This window comes from Platalea leucorodia (assembly GCF_965183815.1).
Source record: "Platalea leucorodia genome assembly, chromosome: 1".
Taxonomy (NCBI): domain Eukaryota; kingdom Metazoa; phylum Chordata; class Aves; order Pelecaniformes; family Threskiornithidae; genus Platalea; species Platalea leucorodia.
Window position 1 is genome coordinate 140410185 of NC_138823.1, and position 18209 is coordinate 140428393.

The 18209-nt window shown below is 40.4% G+C and overlaps 2 protein-coding genes across 9 annotated transcripts in view; one reads left to right on the forward strand and one right to left on the reverse strand.

Annotated features, from left to right (window-relative positions):
- UMAD1 (UBAP1-MVB12-associated (UMA) domain containing 1) overlaps positions 1–13543 on the reverse strand; it is an 82791-nt gene extending 69248 nt beyond the window's left edge. The window contains exons 1-4 of one of the 8 annotated variants that reach the window (XM_082311762.1): positions 13259–13318; positions 12873–13104; positions 9033–9250; positions 6594–6706 (exon numbers count right to left, since the gene is read on the reverse strand). In XM_082311762.1, coding sequence (XP_082167888.1) covers positions 6594–6675 — 82 coding nt within the window. In that variant the 5' untranslated portion in view covers positions 6676–6706; positions 9033–9250; positions 12873–13104; positions 13259–13318. The other 7 variants (XM_082311761.1, XM_082311765.1, XM_082311760.1 and 4 more) reach the window with 7 other exon arrangements.
- A 26-nt stretch (positions 13544–13569) lies between these two features.
- Positions 13570–17616, forward strand: RPA3 (replication protein A3). The gene is made up of 4 exons (XM_082311831.1): positions 13570–13680; positions 13988–14062; positions 16103–16211; positions 16711–17616. The coding sequence occupies exons 1-4, from the start codon at positions 13582–13584 to the stop codon at positions 16791–16793; spliced, it is 366 nt and encodes a 121-aa protein (XP_082167957.1). The 5' UTR covers positions 13570–13581; the 3' UTR covers positions 16794–17616.
- The last annotated feature ends 593 nt before the right edge of the window (positions 17617–18209 follow it).

Below are 18209 nucleotides of genomic sequence, written 5' to 3' on the forward strand. Positions count from 1 at the left end.
GCCCAAATGAGCTACTAACGATTTTTAAGTATAAAACCCATAAAGCAGCACTTCAAGAAACAGGTCACTTAATACAGTAACGTCTTGGTGTGCATCAGATGTGTTCAGTTACAGTGGCACAGGCTGACACGTATAAAGTATTCTTTAGATAAAAATATTAAAAGATTTCCCCAAATGTCAGATTATTATAAAGTTAGTATTAAATATTTTTAAACAACAGTATGAAATAGTAGCTTGGTTATTCAAAAACTGCAAGGTTGGAAATAACTACACAAGCACCTACTGTTATATAAAAAATATGTAATATAAGCCCATTGATGCTGAAAGTGAAAGAACATTGAGACACTGCTTTTTTCCAACTGGCACAAAGCCTTGTGCATTTCTTTAATGTAATAGTATATTTTAAACCACTGCAGCAGCCCAGCCTTCCTTACTAGCACCACTAAAAGCTCCTTAAATATTAATGAAAAAACAATGTAGAGATTCACAGGAATCTACTACACATTACTACTGGCTGCTAGAAAACAAACAGCAGCAGTAATACTAAGATTTTACAAATCTCTTGATGCGTTTAATCTTTGAGGTGTGTACCCAGAGGGGAGAAAACAAAAAACTATTAGAACTGCAGTAATAAACTAGTATGGGGATAGTCCTTTGATTTGGGAGGATCAGTATATTAAATTTCCCTTTCATAACAGACTCACTCCTGAAGATTTTAAAATTGCACATTTCTCTCAGAAGCAAACACTTAAGGAGTTCTTCAAAATATATGTAGAGATCTCCATTACTAAAATCAATATGGAAACAATAAATATGCAATTTATTCAATTCTTCCTTCCACAATAAAAAGTACCCCGAAAACTATCTGCATGCAGAATAAATTCATGGCAAAACAGAAATGGGGAGTTAGAGGGGAACAAGTATAATTTGCTCTTCACAACAACCGTCAAGATTTCCAGAACTGAAGACTGGCTTATGTTCATCTATTACTTTTTTAGATCTTCAGTACAGACTTCCTGATTTGTTAAGGATGTTCTTTTGCAATATAACTGCAGTTAACAAAGGGAAACATTCAGTTGGCTGCAAATTATACTTTTCACGGTCTCATAGCTGAGTGAGGATGCTCCTGCCTACAGATGAGGATGATCCCATACAAAGGAATTATAATACTGAATGAACTCAGTAATATATATAATGAATATATCAGAGGAAGGTTCAAGTACCTCATTTAAGATAAAGCCAAAGTTCGAATACCTTGCAGAGATTAGCTTAAAATAGTAAGTCATACTTGACCACCAAAATTTTAAGATAAGAATATCTGCTATCATCCATCATAATTTATCAAACTCATTGTGTACTCTCTTTGCATCCCATTACAGTCCTGACTTTGTCACAGCATGTAGTAGTGACGAATTCTGTTACACCTTGCTTCTTGCAAAAAAATTCCTCAACTTTCCACCTTTCATCTGATACCAGTTCTCTTCTACTTTCTTAATAAGAAAGAAATATTGCCTTATACTGTATTTCATCTCATAGGATGAAAAACAGTAGTTCTCACCTCCTTTTCTGTGAGGTTTTAGATGTTGGTGCAAGCCTGACCCCATTTGTTCTGTAGAGCTCCTTCTCTTCAGACATCGGCATTGAAACAGAAGGTACACGTTGGTTAATTTGACAGATCCAAGACTCACTTAAATACCACACGGTCTTGTCCTTATTGGGAAAAGATTTCAATACACTTAATTTCTTCTGTCTATGGCTATTTATGTTCTCTTGAGAGGAAACATAACAGGCAAAAATCATGCTTGCTCCAATAGTGAGAAGCATAACAAATAGGTGTTAATCCAAAATTTGCTTACTAGTTCTAGATGGCCTCCAAGGATCTAGGAAAGCACAGTAGGGAAAAGGGAGGTTTACAGAGCAGGAGTATATCTTCATTATAAAATTCCTACCAACCCTTCTCACCATGGCCACAGCCTCCCTGCATCTGTGACAGTCACTGCACACTGACGAGAATCCCATTCCTCTCCATTTTTTCTTGGGTACTTACCCTTGAAACTTTGAAAAACTCTACAGCAAAATTGCTGAATCTCAGAAAACAACCTTCAGATGACACTTAAGTGCTCCCTGTAAGTCAATAACAATACTCCCTGCCACCTGTTAGGGATCTGCATCTGAGGCTGAGAGCAGAGCTCTGAGATAATAGCCATTGGTCAGTATTGAAAATCCATGCTAGTTTACATCTAAAAAAATGAAACAGGAAGCTGTCTTAAGTTCAAGGAAGAAACAGAAGTTAAATACATTTACAAATCAGGTTTCTCAACACCAGCAACTGAGCTGCTTCTCTAAGCCATTTACTCCATTCCAATTTATGACATAAAAAGATCCCTGAGAGAAAACAAAACAAAAACCAACAACTCTTAAATCCATGAAACAGATTGGTCTTTCAAGCACAAGTTAAAAGTAAACAAAGCAGACTTGAACTCAGGCATGGTCAAAGGCTCAGATCAACAACTCCTCAGAGAACTGTGCTTCCTCCAGATGCTAATGAGAGACAACACAACCATCCTGGCGGTTTGGACCCGAGTGCACCACCAGGCACAGCAGCCCCTCCCCCAGCCCTGGGGGTCTGGCTGTCCATGCCCATGGCCAGCACTGACACAGTGCAGCCTGAGCACATCCATCAGGGTCCAGGCAAAGAGCTGCAGGAGAAGCCTCATCTCATCAAGTTCTTGGTCCTTGCCCAAGCCACTCCACAGGGATACCTGTGCCTGCCCGTGCACCTCGATGACCCCAACCCTCTGACCTGACTTCCCAGCCTGGCCTCAGATCTGCTTCATCCCTGTGGACTTGTCTGGCAATCACTGGACTCTCGGCTGACCCTTGGTCACCATCACCAGACCTGCTCTGTTGTCCTTGCTTGGGTAGCGTGGGACCGCACCCCTCGTTGGTGAGGTCTCTGCCCAAGCCCCTGCCCTTTCGGCACCCTCACCCGGCTGCAGGCTCACCTGCCCAGTGGAGCCACCAGCACTTGCTGCTCCCTCACACAAGCTTACTTCAAATTTTTCTGGAAAAGTAACTGAGACCCTGCACATCAGCATCTCAAATGAAACCTGAAAACAAAATTAACATTTAGCAGTATTTTTTAAAGAGCACCTCCAGAACAACATTCTGTGATAATTTTTTTTTATTATTATTTTTTTAATGATGAGGGTGATGAGACACTGGAACAGGCTGCCCAGAGAAGTTGTGTTCAAAGTCAGGTTGGACAGGGCTTTGAACAACATGACATAGTGAAAGATGTCCCTGCCCATGGCAAGCAGGTTGGACTAGATAATCTTTAAAGGTCCCTTCCAACCCAATCCATTCTATGATTCTATATTTCAGTTGTCTTCAAACAAAAAACACTCACCACCTACCAGCACCATGTGGATGTTTGCAGAGTTTCTGACCTTCTTGCCCAACACACATGGGAAGCAGCATTGCTGTCTCAGTTTTTCAATTCCTCTGGCTTGAGATTAGGACTACCAGTTGCATGCATCTTTGAGATCTGATGGGAGATTTTTAGTTGTGTGCCAAACCAAAATGCTAGCACTAACCTGTCTTCTTCTCTGTGGCTAGCAACAGTAGGAATGGATGATAGGCTGGAATTTATTTTATATTACAAAAGCCACAAAACATGAGAAATTCCTTAAGAACGACTACTCTTCAAGATCCCCAAGCTAACTGAAAACTTAATTGTTTTCTGAATTCTGGCATTCAGAATGTTAACTTTAAAAACAATTTGTGATGATCAGGCAAACCCCAGAAACATTTTCCATATTTCTGCAATTGATTCACTCATCAAAACCAATCGCATGTGTTGTGCGTATTTCATAAGCCTCTTTTCCCTTTTCAGAATAATAGTTCTGCTTCTTACAGAACAAGCACCGCTTTTACAGCTTCATGAACAGATAAGATGACCAGTATCTGAAAAATAAGTGAACTGTAGTTAGACATAAAAATGCTTTAGTTTTTTGCATTTTATATTTATTTTGTAGAGAGTGAATTATGAATTCTTTTTTCTTGACTCCCACACATGCAGTATTTGCCCCAAAAGCTAAAACAGAGAATTTCTTTCAGCTACTATGCTGCAAAGTTGTTTTTGTTGCTTCCAGTGTTTTTATGAGTCATCTTTCTAGTCAAAGAATAGGTATTTAGATATTGAAATTCCAAATATGTTGGTATTCTACAAGCAAAGGCAGATTTAAAATACCACAATATGTAACAGGACTTGGAGGAGTTATGAAAAAAAACAGAAAACAAAAAAAAAAATCCTCAAGATTTGACAGGATGATAGCTCTGGTGGGTCTTTCCCAATAAAGTGTTGAACCTTTTTCCTTCTTTTTCAAATATCAGATGATACAGAAAGAGATTAAAATAATTAAATATTGTTAGGAAAATCACACTTAATTATCTACATTTAAGTGTGATGCTCAGTACTCTCACTACATTACTGAATAGATTTCTTTCATACTTTAATGGACACGGCATTTGATTCTTTCTTGATAAGTCTCATTCAGACTTCCAGTAAGACTCCTGGCTGCCCTTATCAGTGGTGCATGGTGTGAACAATCTTGCAAGGGATTTGTGACAGACAAGCTCTCCTGACCACAACAGTGAAAATCAGGAGCAAGTGTCCCCTGAGGATGTATTTTTCCTCTTCTTTCTCCAGGAAAGAAAAGCAAAGCACTTCCTCCCATTTTCACAGAATATCAGTGAACTAGGCTTTTTGTTCTTATATGCTTTGAATGAAAGACTGGGTTTAGGAACCAACTTAAAACATAAGAAATTAAATTCTCACTCCCTTCAAGAGTGTTCAGTGCCTACAGAGTATTCACACTAATGGTCCTATAACCCTATGGAAATTTTTTAAAGACAGACATTTAGTGCTGGTATTCTGAAATATTTTACACCTAAGTTTAAAAAAGCTTCAGAACCTCCCATCTAAGTAATAAAAAAGTAACTAGCAGAATAGCTAGGTGTTGTAGTTTGGTTTTTTTTTTCAGGCTGCCACTATTGCTAGACAAACAAAACTTCTAAATAAGTATCCACTTAAGTGCTGACCTATATGCAACTACATCCATCTAGCAAGACAGTGATACGCTCCACTGACAAGGTTGACGGCAATTCTTTTGCCCAGTAAAAGTTAGTTAAGACGAAATTACAGTCCATTTCATTGCAGTTTGCTAAATTAACTTCCTGTCTGAGCAAAGACTAATAATAAACAGAAATAAAATAAGGGAAGATTCAAGCAAAATTGATAGTTCTTAAGTTTACATTTAACAGATTAATTTAATATGAATTTATAATGAACAAAGTTTAAAATAGTCACTGACAGCATTTCAGGAAAGAGGAATGAAGCTAAATGGAATCCAGAATCAGGACCAGCAATTGTGGGACACAAGCAACATTTGGGTGCAGAACTCTCTGCCTATTACAGAATTTGAAACTCTAAATGGTCTCCAGACTTTTTTGGGATGACGACTTGTCTCCTTTGACCCTTCCACAATGCAAGTGCTGGAGTGATTTGATGTAGCCATCAAAACCAGTGCAGATGAACAAAATCTAGTGGAAGGCAACCATTAAACATGACAACACAGAGTCACAGATGTGAAATCAGATTTGCTTTCATGGATAACTACTACAAAGAATATAAGTTCTCCTCAGAAAGAGTTCCAATAGTCTCTCATAGCTAGATTTTTATAATCTAGAGGCTTTCGTGATTTGAAAATGCTCAAGAAGTAACACTTAAATAGAGAAACACTGTAAGATACTTGATAAGAACAAGTCAGTAAATCAGAGCAGCAGAAGCTGAATATTGACGATGACAGATTTACAAGGAGGAAAACACAAATTTTCAAAGGAGGAAACAGAAAAGGATCAGTTACAGCATGACAGCAATAAATTCTTTATCTTCAGCACACTTGAGCCATGCTACATGACTGTGAAAGAGCTTGATTAAAGCTGCAAATTTAGCCAGTTCACAGGTGAGTACACTTCAAATTAGTTTTTCAATAACAAAAAGACTTCGAAAACCCTAAACTGCTTAATTTTCATCAAACTAAGCAAGAGTCAGATTCTGAGACAGAACATCTACATTCACCATGTGACTGGAAACACACAGATGCTTCTTGGCTTCTAATATAAAGACTTTGGGGGTAACACTAAAAGGAAGAAACCTGAAAAAAAAACCAGTCCTCTAACAACTGCAATAAGATATTCTCTTCCCACAACTCTAATCATAAAGCTAGAAGCCTCAACTTTGAGCTTTCTTGTTTTGTAGAGACATAACTTCTCCTTGTTCACAATATGAGAGGAAAACGAGAAACTACAATTTCAGTGCTCCTGAGTAAGAGTTCGTACCTATGTACATAAAACTTCAGCTATTTAGTCCAAATGATGAGACTAGGAATATGAACTCCTTCAAGAAAAGTAAGAATTCTGAACAATTTTTATCGTGACTTCTCTTAACATTTCATTTGGTCTAAGTGTCTCAGAGAAATTTTTACATTTCAAAGATGATAAGAATCACTTTATGCAGAAGCACCACTTACCCACAATAACAAATCCATCTGCTTCTCTCTCTGGCACTGTAACCTTCTTTGAATCTTGACTTTTTCGGAAGAAGCTGAACATAGCCTCTATTTTTTTTCTTCTAAGTCGTTATCTAAAATGAAGACAAAACACGTTAAATAAACATAAGATAACAGAATTTACCAGAAGTTCACACCATGCCAAAGGCCACGTACATGATATTACACCTTAATCTTTATCACCAGATTTGAAAATCAGGCATTTGTATGTCAGACGTTACCTGTTGATGTAGCAATTGACTTCAACAGGCAAAAAGAGAGTGAAGTATAAAAGGCTTTTCTATAAAGTTATGAATGCAGTGGAACCATTAAAAAAAAAAAAATTCAACCTTTCTAAAGGAAAGTGAAAGAAGGAAACTCCTTGCTGCATTTATCCAGCATGTTTCCATATTTTTTGCTACTTTGAATTGTTGTTACACAAACTTTCTCATCAGAGTTAGTTCTAAAGCATCTAAACTTTGAAGCTCAAAACATGATCCTATAGAAAATGCAGCTTTATAATGAAGGAATACTTGAATGAAGCAAATTCCACTAGAGATTTTCAGTCTTAAGTGTCTGTGCCTCAATGAAAAAGACCAACCCACCCACCCCTACAAGATTAGCATAGTATCTATTTTCATTTTTCCAGTTTGCAATCTTAGTGATGGCTTAACACTTGGGTGTATTTGATTAACAGTTACCACTGATTCCCTTAAAAGAAACTGCAACAAAATAATACGTTGCAAATTTTTCATAACAATAATTCATTAAAAGGATCTTCCAAAGCAGCTAAGAACTCTTGAGTTCACAACAGCTAGAGCAAAACAAGGAAACCAGCGGGATAAAAACATTAACTGCAAAAGATTACGCTCAGTATCTCTTCTCTCTCAAGACTGGAAGATCACATAGAAGTAATTCCGAATAGCTTAAGAAGGACAAATTCATATTAAAAACCCCACGAGCATTAGCCGAAAATAGGCAGCTGGGACAGCTTTTACAAAATTAAGTCCTATGAACCACCCCATAAACATGAATACATCATGAAACATTCTTCTAAGCAAATTCTCTAATTATTCTGAACTTTAAGATGCAGACTCAAGAAAGTTTCTCTTCTTTCAAGAAAAGTTATGAGAAAAGCTTTATAAGGAAGCATCACTCTTGTGAAGAACAACCAACAGAACTATACAAAGCACGTATTCACAGGTTCAGCTTACTGAAAGGACTACCAACGTACCACCACCTACTTTCTATTTTCTACCTAACAGGCACCACTGAATGCAGCAACTGAGTCTCCCCAGCCTCCTCCCGCAACAGCAGCTCTGTCCGTAGCGCTGGGACAATGAGAAAAGGAAAGAGGCACCGCAGCAGCAGTCACCCCTTGAAGGTGCGCTCGCCTCCAGCCCCCGCAGGCTGAACTGGGATCACTAGACAAGACCAACCTATGGAGCAGCGTGTAGCCTGGCTGAAACACGCTGTGTGCCAAATGCAGAGAGGAAGGTTTAAAGAAAGGTACATGAAGCTCTTCTCTACTAAAATACCAATATAAAATCAGGAAAAGTAGGATAATGTAATTTCAAGTTTTAAGTAGAGTTTGAGGAGCAGAATCCTGATTTACTTTGCAGACACCAACATTTGAAGGAGAAGGGACTGAGAAACCGATAGCAACGTCTAATATACACCTCCAACAGAGGAAAGGAGTCCAGTCTAAAGAAAAGAGGTGTACAGTGTCAAGTTTTGATAACATTATTTCACGCTAAATTTAACAAAGAAGACTCTTTAGAAGGTGGGAAAGAGAGAAGAATGCTACCATGTAGCATTTGGATTTAAAAAAAATAAAAGAAAGAAAGATAAAAATCCTGGATTAATTATTTGCTGGAATTCCTCACTTCCCACCCAAATATTCATGGTAACATGAGCAAAACTTTTTTTGCCCTAGACAGTGACCTGTAGCAATTAACTGCACAATCAGCACTGACTATTCACCAGATATAAACTGCCTCACACTCTGCTGTTACAAGCCATAGCAAACACATACTCCAGATCACAGAAAGTCCTGTATGAAGTGTAAGCACTGGCCTTCAGGAACAGTATATAAATAGAACATGGCAAAAGCAGCAGTGATTCAAACTGTGGCCTGATCCCTGACACTTAAAGACTCAATACCCCTCAGGCTGGCCAGCTTATGCTGACGCAGTGCAATTTCTAGCAACCAAATAAACTACACTGATGTACAAGAACAGAACAAACCATCCAATCCCAGGTATGCAGTAATTAAAAAAAAAACCAAAACGTTACTTATCTGCACTTTATTCCTTTTTGCTTGTTTTCCTACCTTACCACCTTACCACGTGAAATACTGATATTTCCAGTTCCGTGGAGATTACACAGTAGAAACTCCTAATTATCTCATTTATTCCTTACCTTCCCCCACACCCAGGCTCAACACATGGCGCCAGCAGCATATTCCTTTTTCAGCCCTCGGGGAATAAGTCTTCTCCTGCTACCAATTAGGGTTGTCAGTCCCATAGCTCAAGTGGTAAAAACCTGTGCTGTAATGCTCAAGAGTCAGGTTTCTGCTCCGATGATGAATGAAGGAGAGGCAGTTGTGGAACAGTTTAAAATGCAATTTTACCTTCATCCTAAGTGTGCAACAAGAAGCAAAATCAACTTGATGTGTAAAATCTCACAGATAGCTTTGGTAAAGGCTCAGATTCCAGCCAGCCACTTCAGGTGTCAGAGCTGTAGTTGCTCCAATCACATTTTTTTCTCTTTGAGATCTGCATTATTGTACAGTTTTCTGCTCTATCACATAGTGTTCCCCTTCCTTTCTTTCTTGCATCTTAATCAGTATATACGTGGCACAAAAGAGTTGTATAGGAAACCATGCGTTTGTCGTCTTCTAAATCCTGCATATTTAACATGCCTAAACTTCACCGCTCAAAGGAGAACAGACTTTTCAATTCAGAGTAAATTAAAAATCAGTACAATTTGATCTAGCCAAATTAATGTTACAAGCACTTTCACATACTAGATTTTTTCCTTTCATTGACAGAAGGCAGCCTGAGTATCCCATTTTTTTCTAAAACCCACAAAATTCACCTTATCTACATACATGAGGGTGGATCTTTACTTTGTAGTTTTCAGTTTCTGAAGTAGCTTTACTTACTTTGCCAGCAGTACTTATCAAACAGAAAACAAAACAAAAAAAACCCCACACATCCTTTCACTTGAAGCAGAAAAACAAACAAAGCCAACAAAAATACCCCCTAAGCTCAGGCATCAAGTTCTTACACTGTTAAAACCGCTGGTCCAGCGGTAAGAAAATAGCATATGTTGTATTTTGTGATTGTGAATGCTGGGGAGGTGGTAAGGAATCCACATATTAAAAAGACTAACATGCTTAGTGGGGCTGTTACCTTCTCGGGGTGTTCACCACTTAGAAACAAAACGTGTGCTTGTAGATCTCAGGTCTGCATAACTGATGTGGGGGAAGGAGCTCACCAACTACTACTTGCAGTATTTCAGTACCTTTGCTGAACACAATATTAAGTTTAAACTAAATAACAAAGAACGACTAACGAAATAGAAGGGGGACACAGAAACAAAAAGTAGAGCTGTATACAGTATGGCATAGGTAAAGGAAAAGCTGTAGACAGGCAATGCTGGGACAATTGTGATATTTGCTCTCCTAAGAATTTTATCAACTGTGGTACTTCAAAAGTAAACGTAAATCTCTCCAGCAACGGGAAATGCAACCACTAAATTTCTTGAATTACATGTTAAAAACAGAACAAAGCCCCTGTCCAACAAAGAAACACAGAGCTGAATGGAAACACTCGTGCTCTTGGAAGATAAGAACTCAGTTTAAGCACTTGCAGAATCAGGCTGGAGTTTTACTACTTGTAGATAAGATGAGGTTTCAGTTAACGAAAGCTGAGAACAACCAGTTTCCGCACAAGTTTAATTTCAGAGTAAAAATTACATTTGAAGTTTGTAGACCTGGACGCATGGTCATACAGACTAGAGAAAAAAGCACTTAGCTGTGGGGTTTTTTTTAAAAAGCTGTCAGCACAATATCAGGGAAAATACACCCACCATTCAGAGATAGTACCACGTTCTTGCAGTAATTTCTCCTATGTAGCACAGCACTTTTCCCTTCCAGATGGGATTAATTTTATTTCTATAGGAGACTTGAAATTGAATTCACTGCCTAAAGATAAAAATCTCCCTTGGTAGGAATATGCAATTCCCTTCTCCTCATGTTTCCCCCTCACCAAAAAGTGAACACAATTTTTTCGTTCTCCAATCTCAATCGCTGATAGTTAAGAATAATGCTTTTGGCACCACTTCACTCATTAGCAAGTAATAAACTGTGAACTACAGCAATTCTGTGAGGCTGCAAAAAATATTTTGTCTTTCTGTGAGGCTCTGAGAACATACGTGGGACTGGACAAAGATGAGTTACAGAGCTGCACAAAGGGGTTAATTTATTCCTCCTGCATTTTGTCAGTCTCCTTTGACAAGAAGTATGGGTGACCTTTGGGCCAAACCAATACGTTAAATCCAATAAATTTTTTCTATACAATGAAGATCCTAGCATACTTAGCATTACTTTTCAGCTTTTTCCTGCATGTTCACAAGTGACAGAGGGAGAAAGGTAATTTAATATTAAAAACACCAAAGATGCAGACTACGATAAAGAGAGGATGCCCAGGAATAGAGCAAAACAGAATTGCAGTGGCACTGCCGGTAATTACATAAATGATGAAACGAGGTCAGAACAAGACACAAAACTGACCTTAAAGAAAGAACCAGAATAATTTCACATCTAGCAGTTTAAGCTAGATAATCTATGGAAGGAGAAAACAAAGAGCATCACAGCAATTCTCTCTTCCATATTAGCATCTGCTGCGATTCACCAATAAATTCAGCAATCAGAAAAAAAGCAAGATGTTTACAGCCCTGTACAGCCCTCCCTATGACATGAAAACAACCAATTTAAGAGTCAAGAACATGCATGTTGAAAAGATTTCTCTGTGACACCAAAAGAACAGTTTAAAAGCTTTTGGCCTACTGTAAGTTACTATGTGAAGAAAAAAAAAAATACGACATATCATTTTTTTTATCTGGCATTATCATTAGTCATATTCCCTTAGTTTGTGCTTCTTGAAAACAGAAGAAAGGAAAATAAGTGTCAAGAGAAACACAGATACAAAAAAGGGAGATATATATATATAACAACACACTAACAAAGACTTTTTTACTTACATAAAATGTGAATATTTATTTTTAAAATCTTCACAAAATTTAAGGGAAGCAGACATACCAAGAACTATGCAACCCAAATTACCATACTATAAAAACATTCAAAGATGGTGAATCATAAAAAATCAACCACAGTCAAGTCAGACAATAAAAGCATAGGTGACAAAGGCAAAGCCAGGAGTGAAATAACAGTACTCAAACCGATGTCAACATTCAAAACCCTGAAGAAGACAGAAAATGCTAAAACAGAAAGCTAGGTGTTTATTAGATACAATAGGAAGCTAGGTTTTTACTAGGTAAAATACTCAATAGGTTGAAACCTACTTCTTTCCCTGCAAACAGTTCTCTTTTGACTGCAGACCTTCAAGAGCTGCTAAGCATGATACAGACACATATTTGTAAGAACTTCTACAATGTGTTTTTCTAACAGCTGACCCTTCAAACATGGCAGACAAATAGATGTAGAAGAGTCACTTTGCAGCAGCCTGCTGCATCTTGCTCCAACTGTTACATTTATGAGATCTCTCCTTTAAAATCCTTAAGGGCACTGTCCAAATGCCTCTTAAACACTGACAGGCTTGGGGCATCGGCCACCTCTCTAGGAAGCCTGTTCCAGTGTTTGGCCACCTTCTCGGTAAAGAAATGCTTACTAGAGTCCAGCCTAAACCTCCCCTGGCGCAGCTTTGAGCCGTTCCCATGCATGCTATCGCTGGATCCCAGGGAGAAGAGGTCAGCACCTCCCTCTCTGCTTCCCCTCCTCAGGAAGCTGTAGGGAGCAATGAGGTTGCCCCTCAGGCTCCTTTTCTCCGAACTAGACAAGCCCAAAGTCCTTAGCCGCTCCTCATAGGACATTCCTTCCAGCCCTTTCACCAGCTTTGTTGCCTTCCTCTGGGCACATTCAAGGACCTGAACATCGCTCTTAAATTGTGGGGCCCAGAACTGCACACAGCACTCGAGGTGAGGCCGCACCAACACTGAATACAGCGGAATAATCACCTCTTTTGACGGGCTGGTGATGCTGTGTTTGATGCGTCCCAGGATGCCGTTTGCCCTCTTGGCTGCCAGGGCACACAGCTGACTCACATTGAGCCTGCTGTCGACCAGCACCCCCAGAGCCCTTTCTGCAGGGCTGCTCTCCAGCCACCCCTCTCCCAATTTTTACTTGTCTCTGTGGAAATGCGTGCGTAGCGCAGCTGTAACATGCAACGTTTTGGATATCCACTACGGCCTGTAGAACAAGCGAGGGTTAACGGACCGGTGACTAGCCTCGGGCAAGCGGTGACCTGAGGGGAACCAGTATCTAAAGCCAGAGGGAGAACGGCTGTTAGGGGAGGGAAAATACGGGGTAATTTAAGAGAAAAGGATTAAATGACAAAACATACATCGGATAGGGCTGGAAGGGGCCGGCCGGGCCGCGGCGGGGAGGCCGGCGGGGGGGGGGCTGAGCCCCGGGGAAGCCGGGACCCGGCTTCCCCGGGGCTCAGCCCCCCCCCCGCCGGCCTCCCCGCCGTGGCGACGCCCGCCCCGCTGTCACCCACCGGCCCGCCCGCCCGATGCCGCCGCCGCCGCCGCTCACCAACCGCCGCCTCCGCTTCCGGATCGCGTCAGGCCAAGTGGAAGTCCCGCCCCGACGCTCCCCCCCCGCCCCCGTTACCGGGGGTAACGGCGCCCCTCCCCTCCGCAAAGGGCGGGAAATCGCGCCGAGATGGAGGACGTTCATGAGGTACCGCGGAAGCGCATCGCCACCGGGCACCTGGCGCAGCACATCGGGAAGCCCGTCTGCTTCGTGGGCCGCGTCGAGAAGGTCCGTCACCTGCGCGGCGGTCGGCGGCTGCCCTTGGGGCCCTGTCGCCCTGGGTAGGGCCTCGCCCCGGGGTGCGCTGCGGGCTGGGGCCCTGTGTGGGGAGGCCGTCGCTTTGCCTGGTGCGGCGCGGCGCGGCCTGGCCTGAGGGAGGCCGGCGGCCCCAGTCAGCCCGGGGGCAGGGCGGGAGGCGGCCGTAACGGTCGGGTCCCACGGAGAAGGGCCCGCTGCGCAGTTCTGGTTGAGGCGACTAAACCTGTAACGCCTACAGCTGCCTTTTGAGCGCACGGGCCTGATGGTTTTTTTGTAGATTCATCCCACTGGGAAGTTTCTCGTGCTTTCGGATGGAGAAGGAAAGCATACGACTGTGGAGCTGAGCGAACCTGTAAGTTAAAGGGAAATACTCGATGTTGCCTTTTGTGGATACCGGAGGTTTTGTGCCTTCTAGAACCTGTGCGTGCCTCGCGTGTATTGAGTTTTTAGTCAGGACAAAAAAAAAAAAATCCCTGGTTTCTCCCTTTTCCACCTACGTTTCATTGCCTCTGCTTCTAAATCTTGCAGCTAATTTGCAGTCTTCATATTCCTGAACTGCCTCGGTCTTCATCAATTTTCAGCTGGTGTTAAGAAAGAGAACTCATTCCTTGTCAGAGACATCCCTGTCTGGCTACTTTGTCTTACTCTATTCGTTGTTTACAGTGTAATATATCCCACTACATGTATTAGATTTATTTTAATTTCACTTTTCCCTCCTTTTTTCTTATTGCCTTTATCTCTATATGCCTAGCAGAATATTTTGTGTCGATAATCCAAAAAACCCAAGAATATAGTATTCTCAAGATTTTTTTTGAGTTGTCATTTCTATATCCTCTTAGAACACTTGTCATAGCATTCCAGTAAACTTCATAGTTAGCTTGAAGCATTCTTTCTTAAAAAATCAAGCAATTAATGCAATGGGTATAAGATATGCTTATAACTACTGCACAGAACTATTGCTTCCTTTGTTATCATGTACCACTAAAGGAATAACACCCTGGCATTCTCTTCTGTCTTCAAGTATTTTTTTCCTTCTATCAAATGTTGTAATTAAAGGATTATTTTCGTTGTGATGGCAAATGCTCTAGCTTATCTGAGCATATGTGTAGTCTTCACGTCTTTTTCTCTGAATGAGTTGTTAAATGCTGAGAAATCTCACCATTTCCATGTGAAATAATTGCACATGGTATTCTCTGCCTTTCAAGACAGGAGTCTCTCCTTGTTGATGAGAAATGCATTTTAACCTGGCAAAGAGTTTTGTCTTATAAATGTGAAGCATGCTGAATTCAAACTGCAAGAAAATGTCTTTCCTACAAGTTCTGCCTGTCTCCTAATCTTGAGTTCACGAAAAGGTTTCCTGCCTTGGGTTGTTAAAACTTCAGATGTCAGCATCTGACCAAAAATTCCACAGCTTTCCGTAACAGAGTAAGTGGTCGAATTTCATAAATGCATAGCTGCAATGTTGGGCACTTCACAGTCTGTGTTCTACTGCTGTAGGAGAAACTGGTGTGAGCAGAAAAAACACTCCAGGTTCGTCTCTCTGGTTTGCCTAATGTCAACGGAGGAGCTCCTAGATTTGCTAATCAAAATGCATTCTAACTTTTTTTCTCCTTTAATAGATTCCTTTGTTTGCGTGTGTGTAGTTCCTTCTTTCAACAGAGAAACCCAAAATTACGGGGAGGGGAGGGAATCTATTGCTGTGTTCAAGGAGACTTACTAGGAAGTTAAGAGTTAGGTATTGGAAGAACAGTACTGAAATAGTACTGCACTCTTAAAATCAGTATCTTAAGAAAGAAAGAAAACATGTTCAAGCTATATGATTTTGGAGCAAGATTTTTGCCTTTTTTTTCCCTCGTTCAACCAAAGGCTTGTTATTGTCAATGTCTTTTTATTCTGAACACTTACTGACAAATTACTTAAGAAATAATTTCCAGTTATACCTCCTGAATCTGGAATACTGGAACTGTTCTGTGGTATGTGTGGTACCTCCTTAGCTCTTACAGAGTTCTATACTTCACTCAGGTTTGAATGCAGTGCATTAAAACCCGGATTCTTCTGCTCTCTGTGTCCTAGATCAGTCTCTGTTCAGTGATGAAATGGCATAGTTTTATATACTTAGAAACTAGTATCTTCCCTCTGATGCTTCTTCGTACATTTTTTTTGTGTCGGTACTAAATTGGCTGTTACAAAAACTGCAAATCTGTAAGTGGCTCGAGGCTTTTGTGAGTTTTTTTGGGGGGGAGCGTTGTTCAGTAGTACTGTATCATTTGACATGGAACAGAATCTGTCATGAACAAACCGTCAGTTGTGGAGAGTTCCTAGCTTAAGTGCTGTGCAGTAGAGACAGCAGCTAATTTAGTGATACTAATTTCATATTTGATATGTTTTCTAGCTAGACGAAGAGATTTCAGGAGTTCTTGAAGTAGTGGGAAGAGTAACAAATCAGGCAACCATCATGTGCATGTCATATGTCCAGTTCAGAGAAGATAAAAGTCCATTTGGTAAGTAAGAATATATATTATGACAAATTCATTTTGAGTTCTGAACTCTGCTTCAACAAGTAAGAAGGGAGAGCCTGATTATCTTTTCTTAAGGACAAGGTCTTTGCTCAAGCTGCCAGATATGGAGTAGAATGTAGAAAAGGAGAGTATCATGGGAAAAAATTCTGTACAAAATATACAGTTTCACTGTCAAACTGTAGGGACTAACTGGAAGCTGGAGCCAGTCTAGATCATTGTCATGGTCTGATCATTCTCCCACTCCTGACCGCGTGGTTCTTGCCTTGCACTGGACCTTGTGTGATTGTGCAGCTAGCAGGCCTAGAAATAACCCTCCAGAAAGCAAGCAATGAGAGCGCGGCTGCCTCGGGAAAACGGGAGGATGAGGGAGACGGGGAACGCTCAGCTATGCTGCTTTAAAATAAGCAGTGCTTTAATACTGTCGTTTGCTTGTGGGGAATTTAACTTATGCATTGCAACCATTTTCTTTGCCCTCTTTCAGATCTGGAACTCTACAATGAAGCACTAAAAATTATTCATGAATTCCCTGAATACTTCCCGTTCGGTACTGGGAGGAACAATTGATTTTTCTTAGCTAGAGCTTCAGAGGGGACAACAGCACTGTAGCTTTCTTGCCTGACAGCATGAGAACAGTTGGGTTTATTTCCAACAAATACACTGAAAAGATGCTGTTACGTGTGCCATGTATTGCCAGTGAAGAATGCTTTCCTTGAAAATGTATTTATTCAGCAAGAAGGAGAACACTTCTGCGGATATCTGACTGTCTGTATATATTTAACCCTTTCGCATCCACGAGGAGCGTTCTCTTGTTGGATCGGACTTGCTAGAAACTGAAGTTTTGTAGGCATCTCTTTGTTGATGGTGGTAGAGGTTCTAGGATACTTTACAGGAAACTTGTATTGAAGACATGTGGTGGGGTTTTAATGTAAAGATTTTTTTATTTCATTTGCTTTGATACAAATTTATTGGACATGGGGGGATATTTTGCTTCTTGAAAATGGTCTCTTCTGCAATAAAAAGATCTGACTACATTTAACTATTCGTGTCAGTATTACATGTTAGAGTGCTGTTTCCAGTGATATACAGCGACTCCTGTTCTATTTTACCTGACACAGGTAATGTTAACACAGTGGAGTACGAGGTACTTGCCTTTTGCACTGACGTTAAACTCTTGGAAGGTGTCTAGTTAGGCCTGGGGATTTCAAGCGCAGTTGACTTCCCATCACAACCTTCATTCCTGGTGGGAGTCTGAGCAGAAGTACCAGGGTTCATGCAGCTTGTCGTGATGACTTCAGCCGTATCAACTTCCACACAGTTCCCAGTTTTGTAAGGATTCTGCTACTTGCTGTAAGTAGCCTGGATAGTTACAAAACTATATAAATGCACAATATTATTTATTAATTCCCAGAGAGTATTTCCAAAGTTAGATTTTACTTTGACTGTGTTACCTTTGGAAATATTCTCTGGGAATTAATAAATAAATTATTTCAAAGTATTTTAAATAAACCTTAGCCATGCTCATTAACCTTTCATACAAACAGGTTTTAAGTTTGAAAGCTAGATTTAGTGCCTTATTAAGATTGCTAGCTTTGTGCTTACTTACAGACATCTCCGTTTTCAGTCAAGGAATTTATGTTTTAAAGACTTTTTATCAGAGTTACTACAAACTGGGTGGATGATCAAGTTAAAGGGTGATGTTTTTTTCCCCTCTCTACTGAGCAGGCAGACAACGAGAAAGTTACTCTCCTGGGGAAGGAGGACTTCTGAAGTAGGAGTCAGTCTCATACAACAAACAGGAATGCGAGGTCCATGTGGCACGATACCAGGCCCCGTCCTGCAGTGCTATCGCCGCTACATTTTAGTGCTCAGGCGAATACAATGTCATTCTTAATAACTGCATGCACGTCTTCCTAGCATTTAAGAGTCTTTTGTACTATGCTACTTTAGAAAATTGATACTTTGTGCATATACGTATATTCT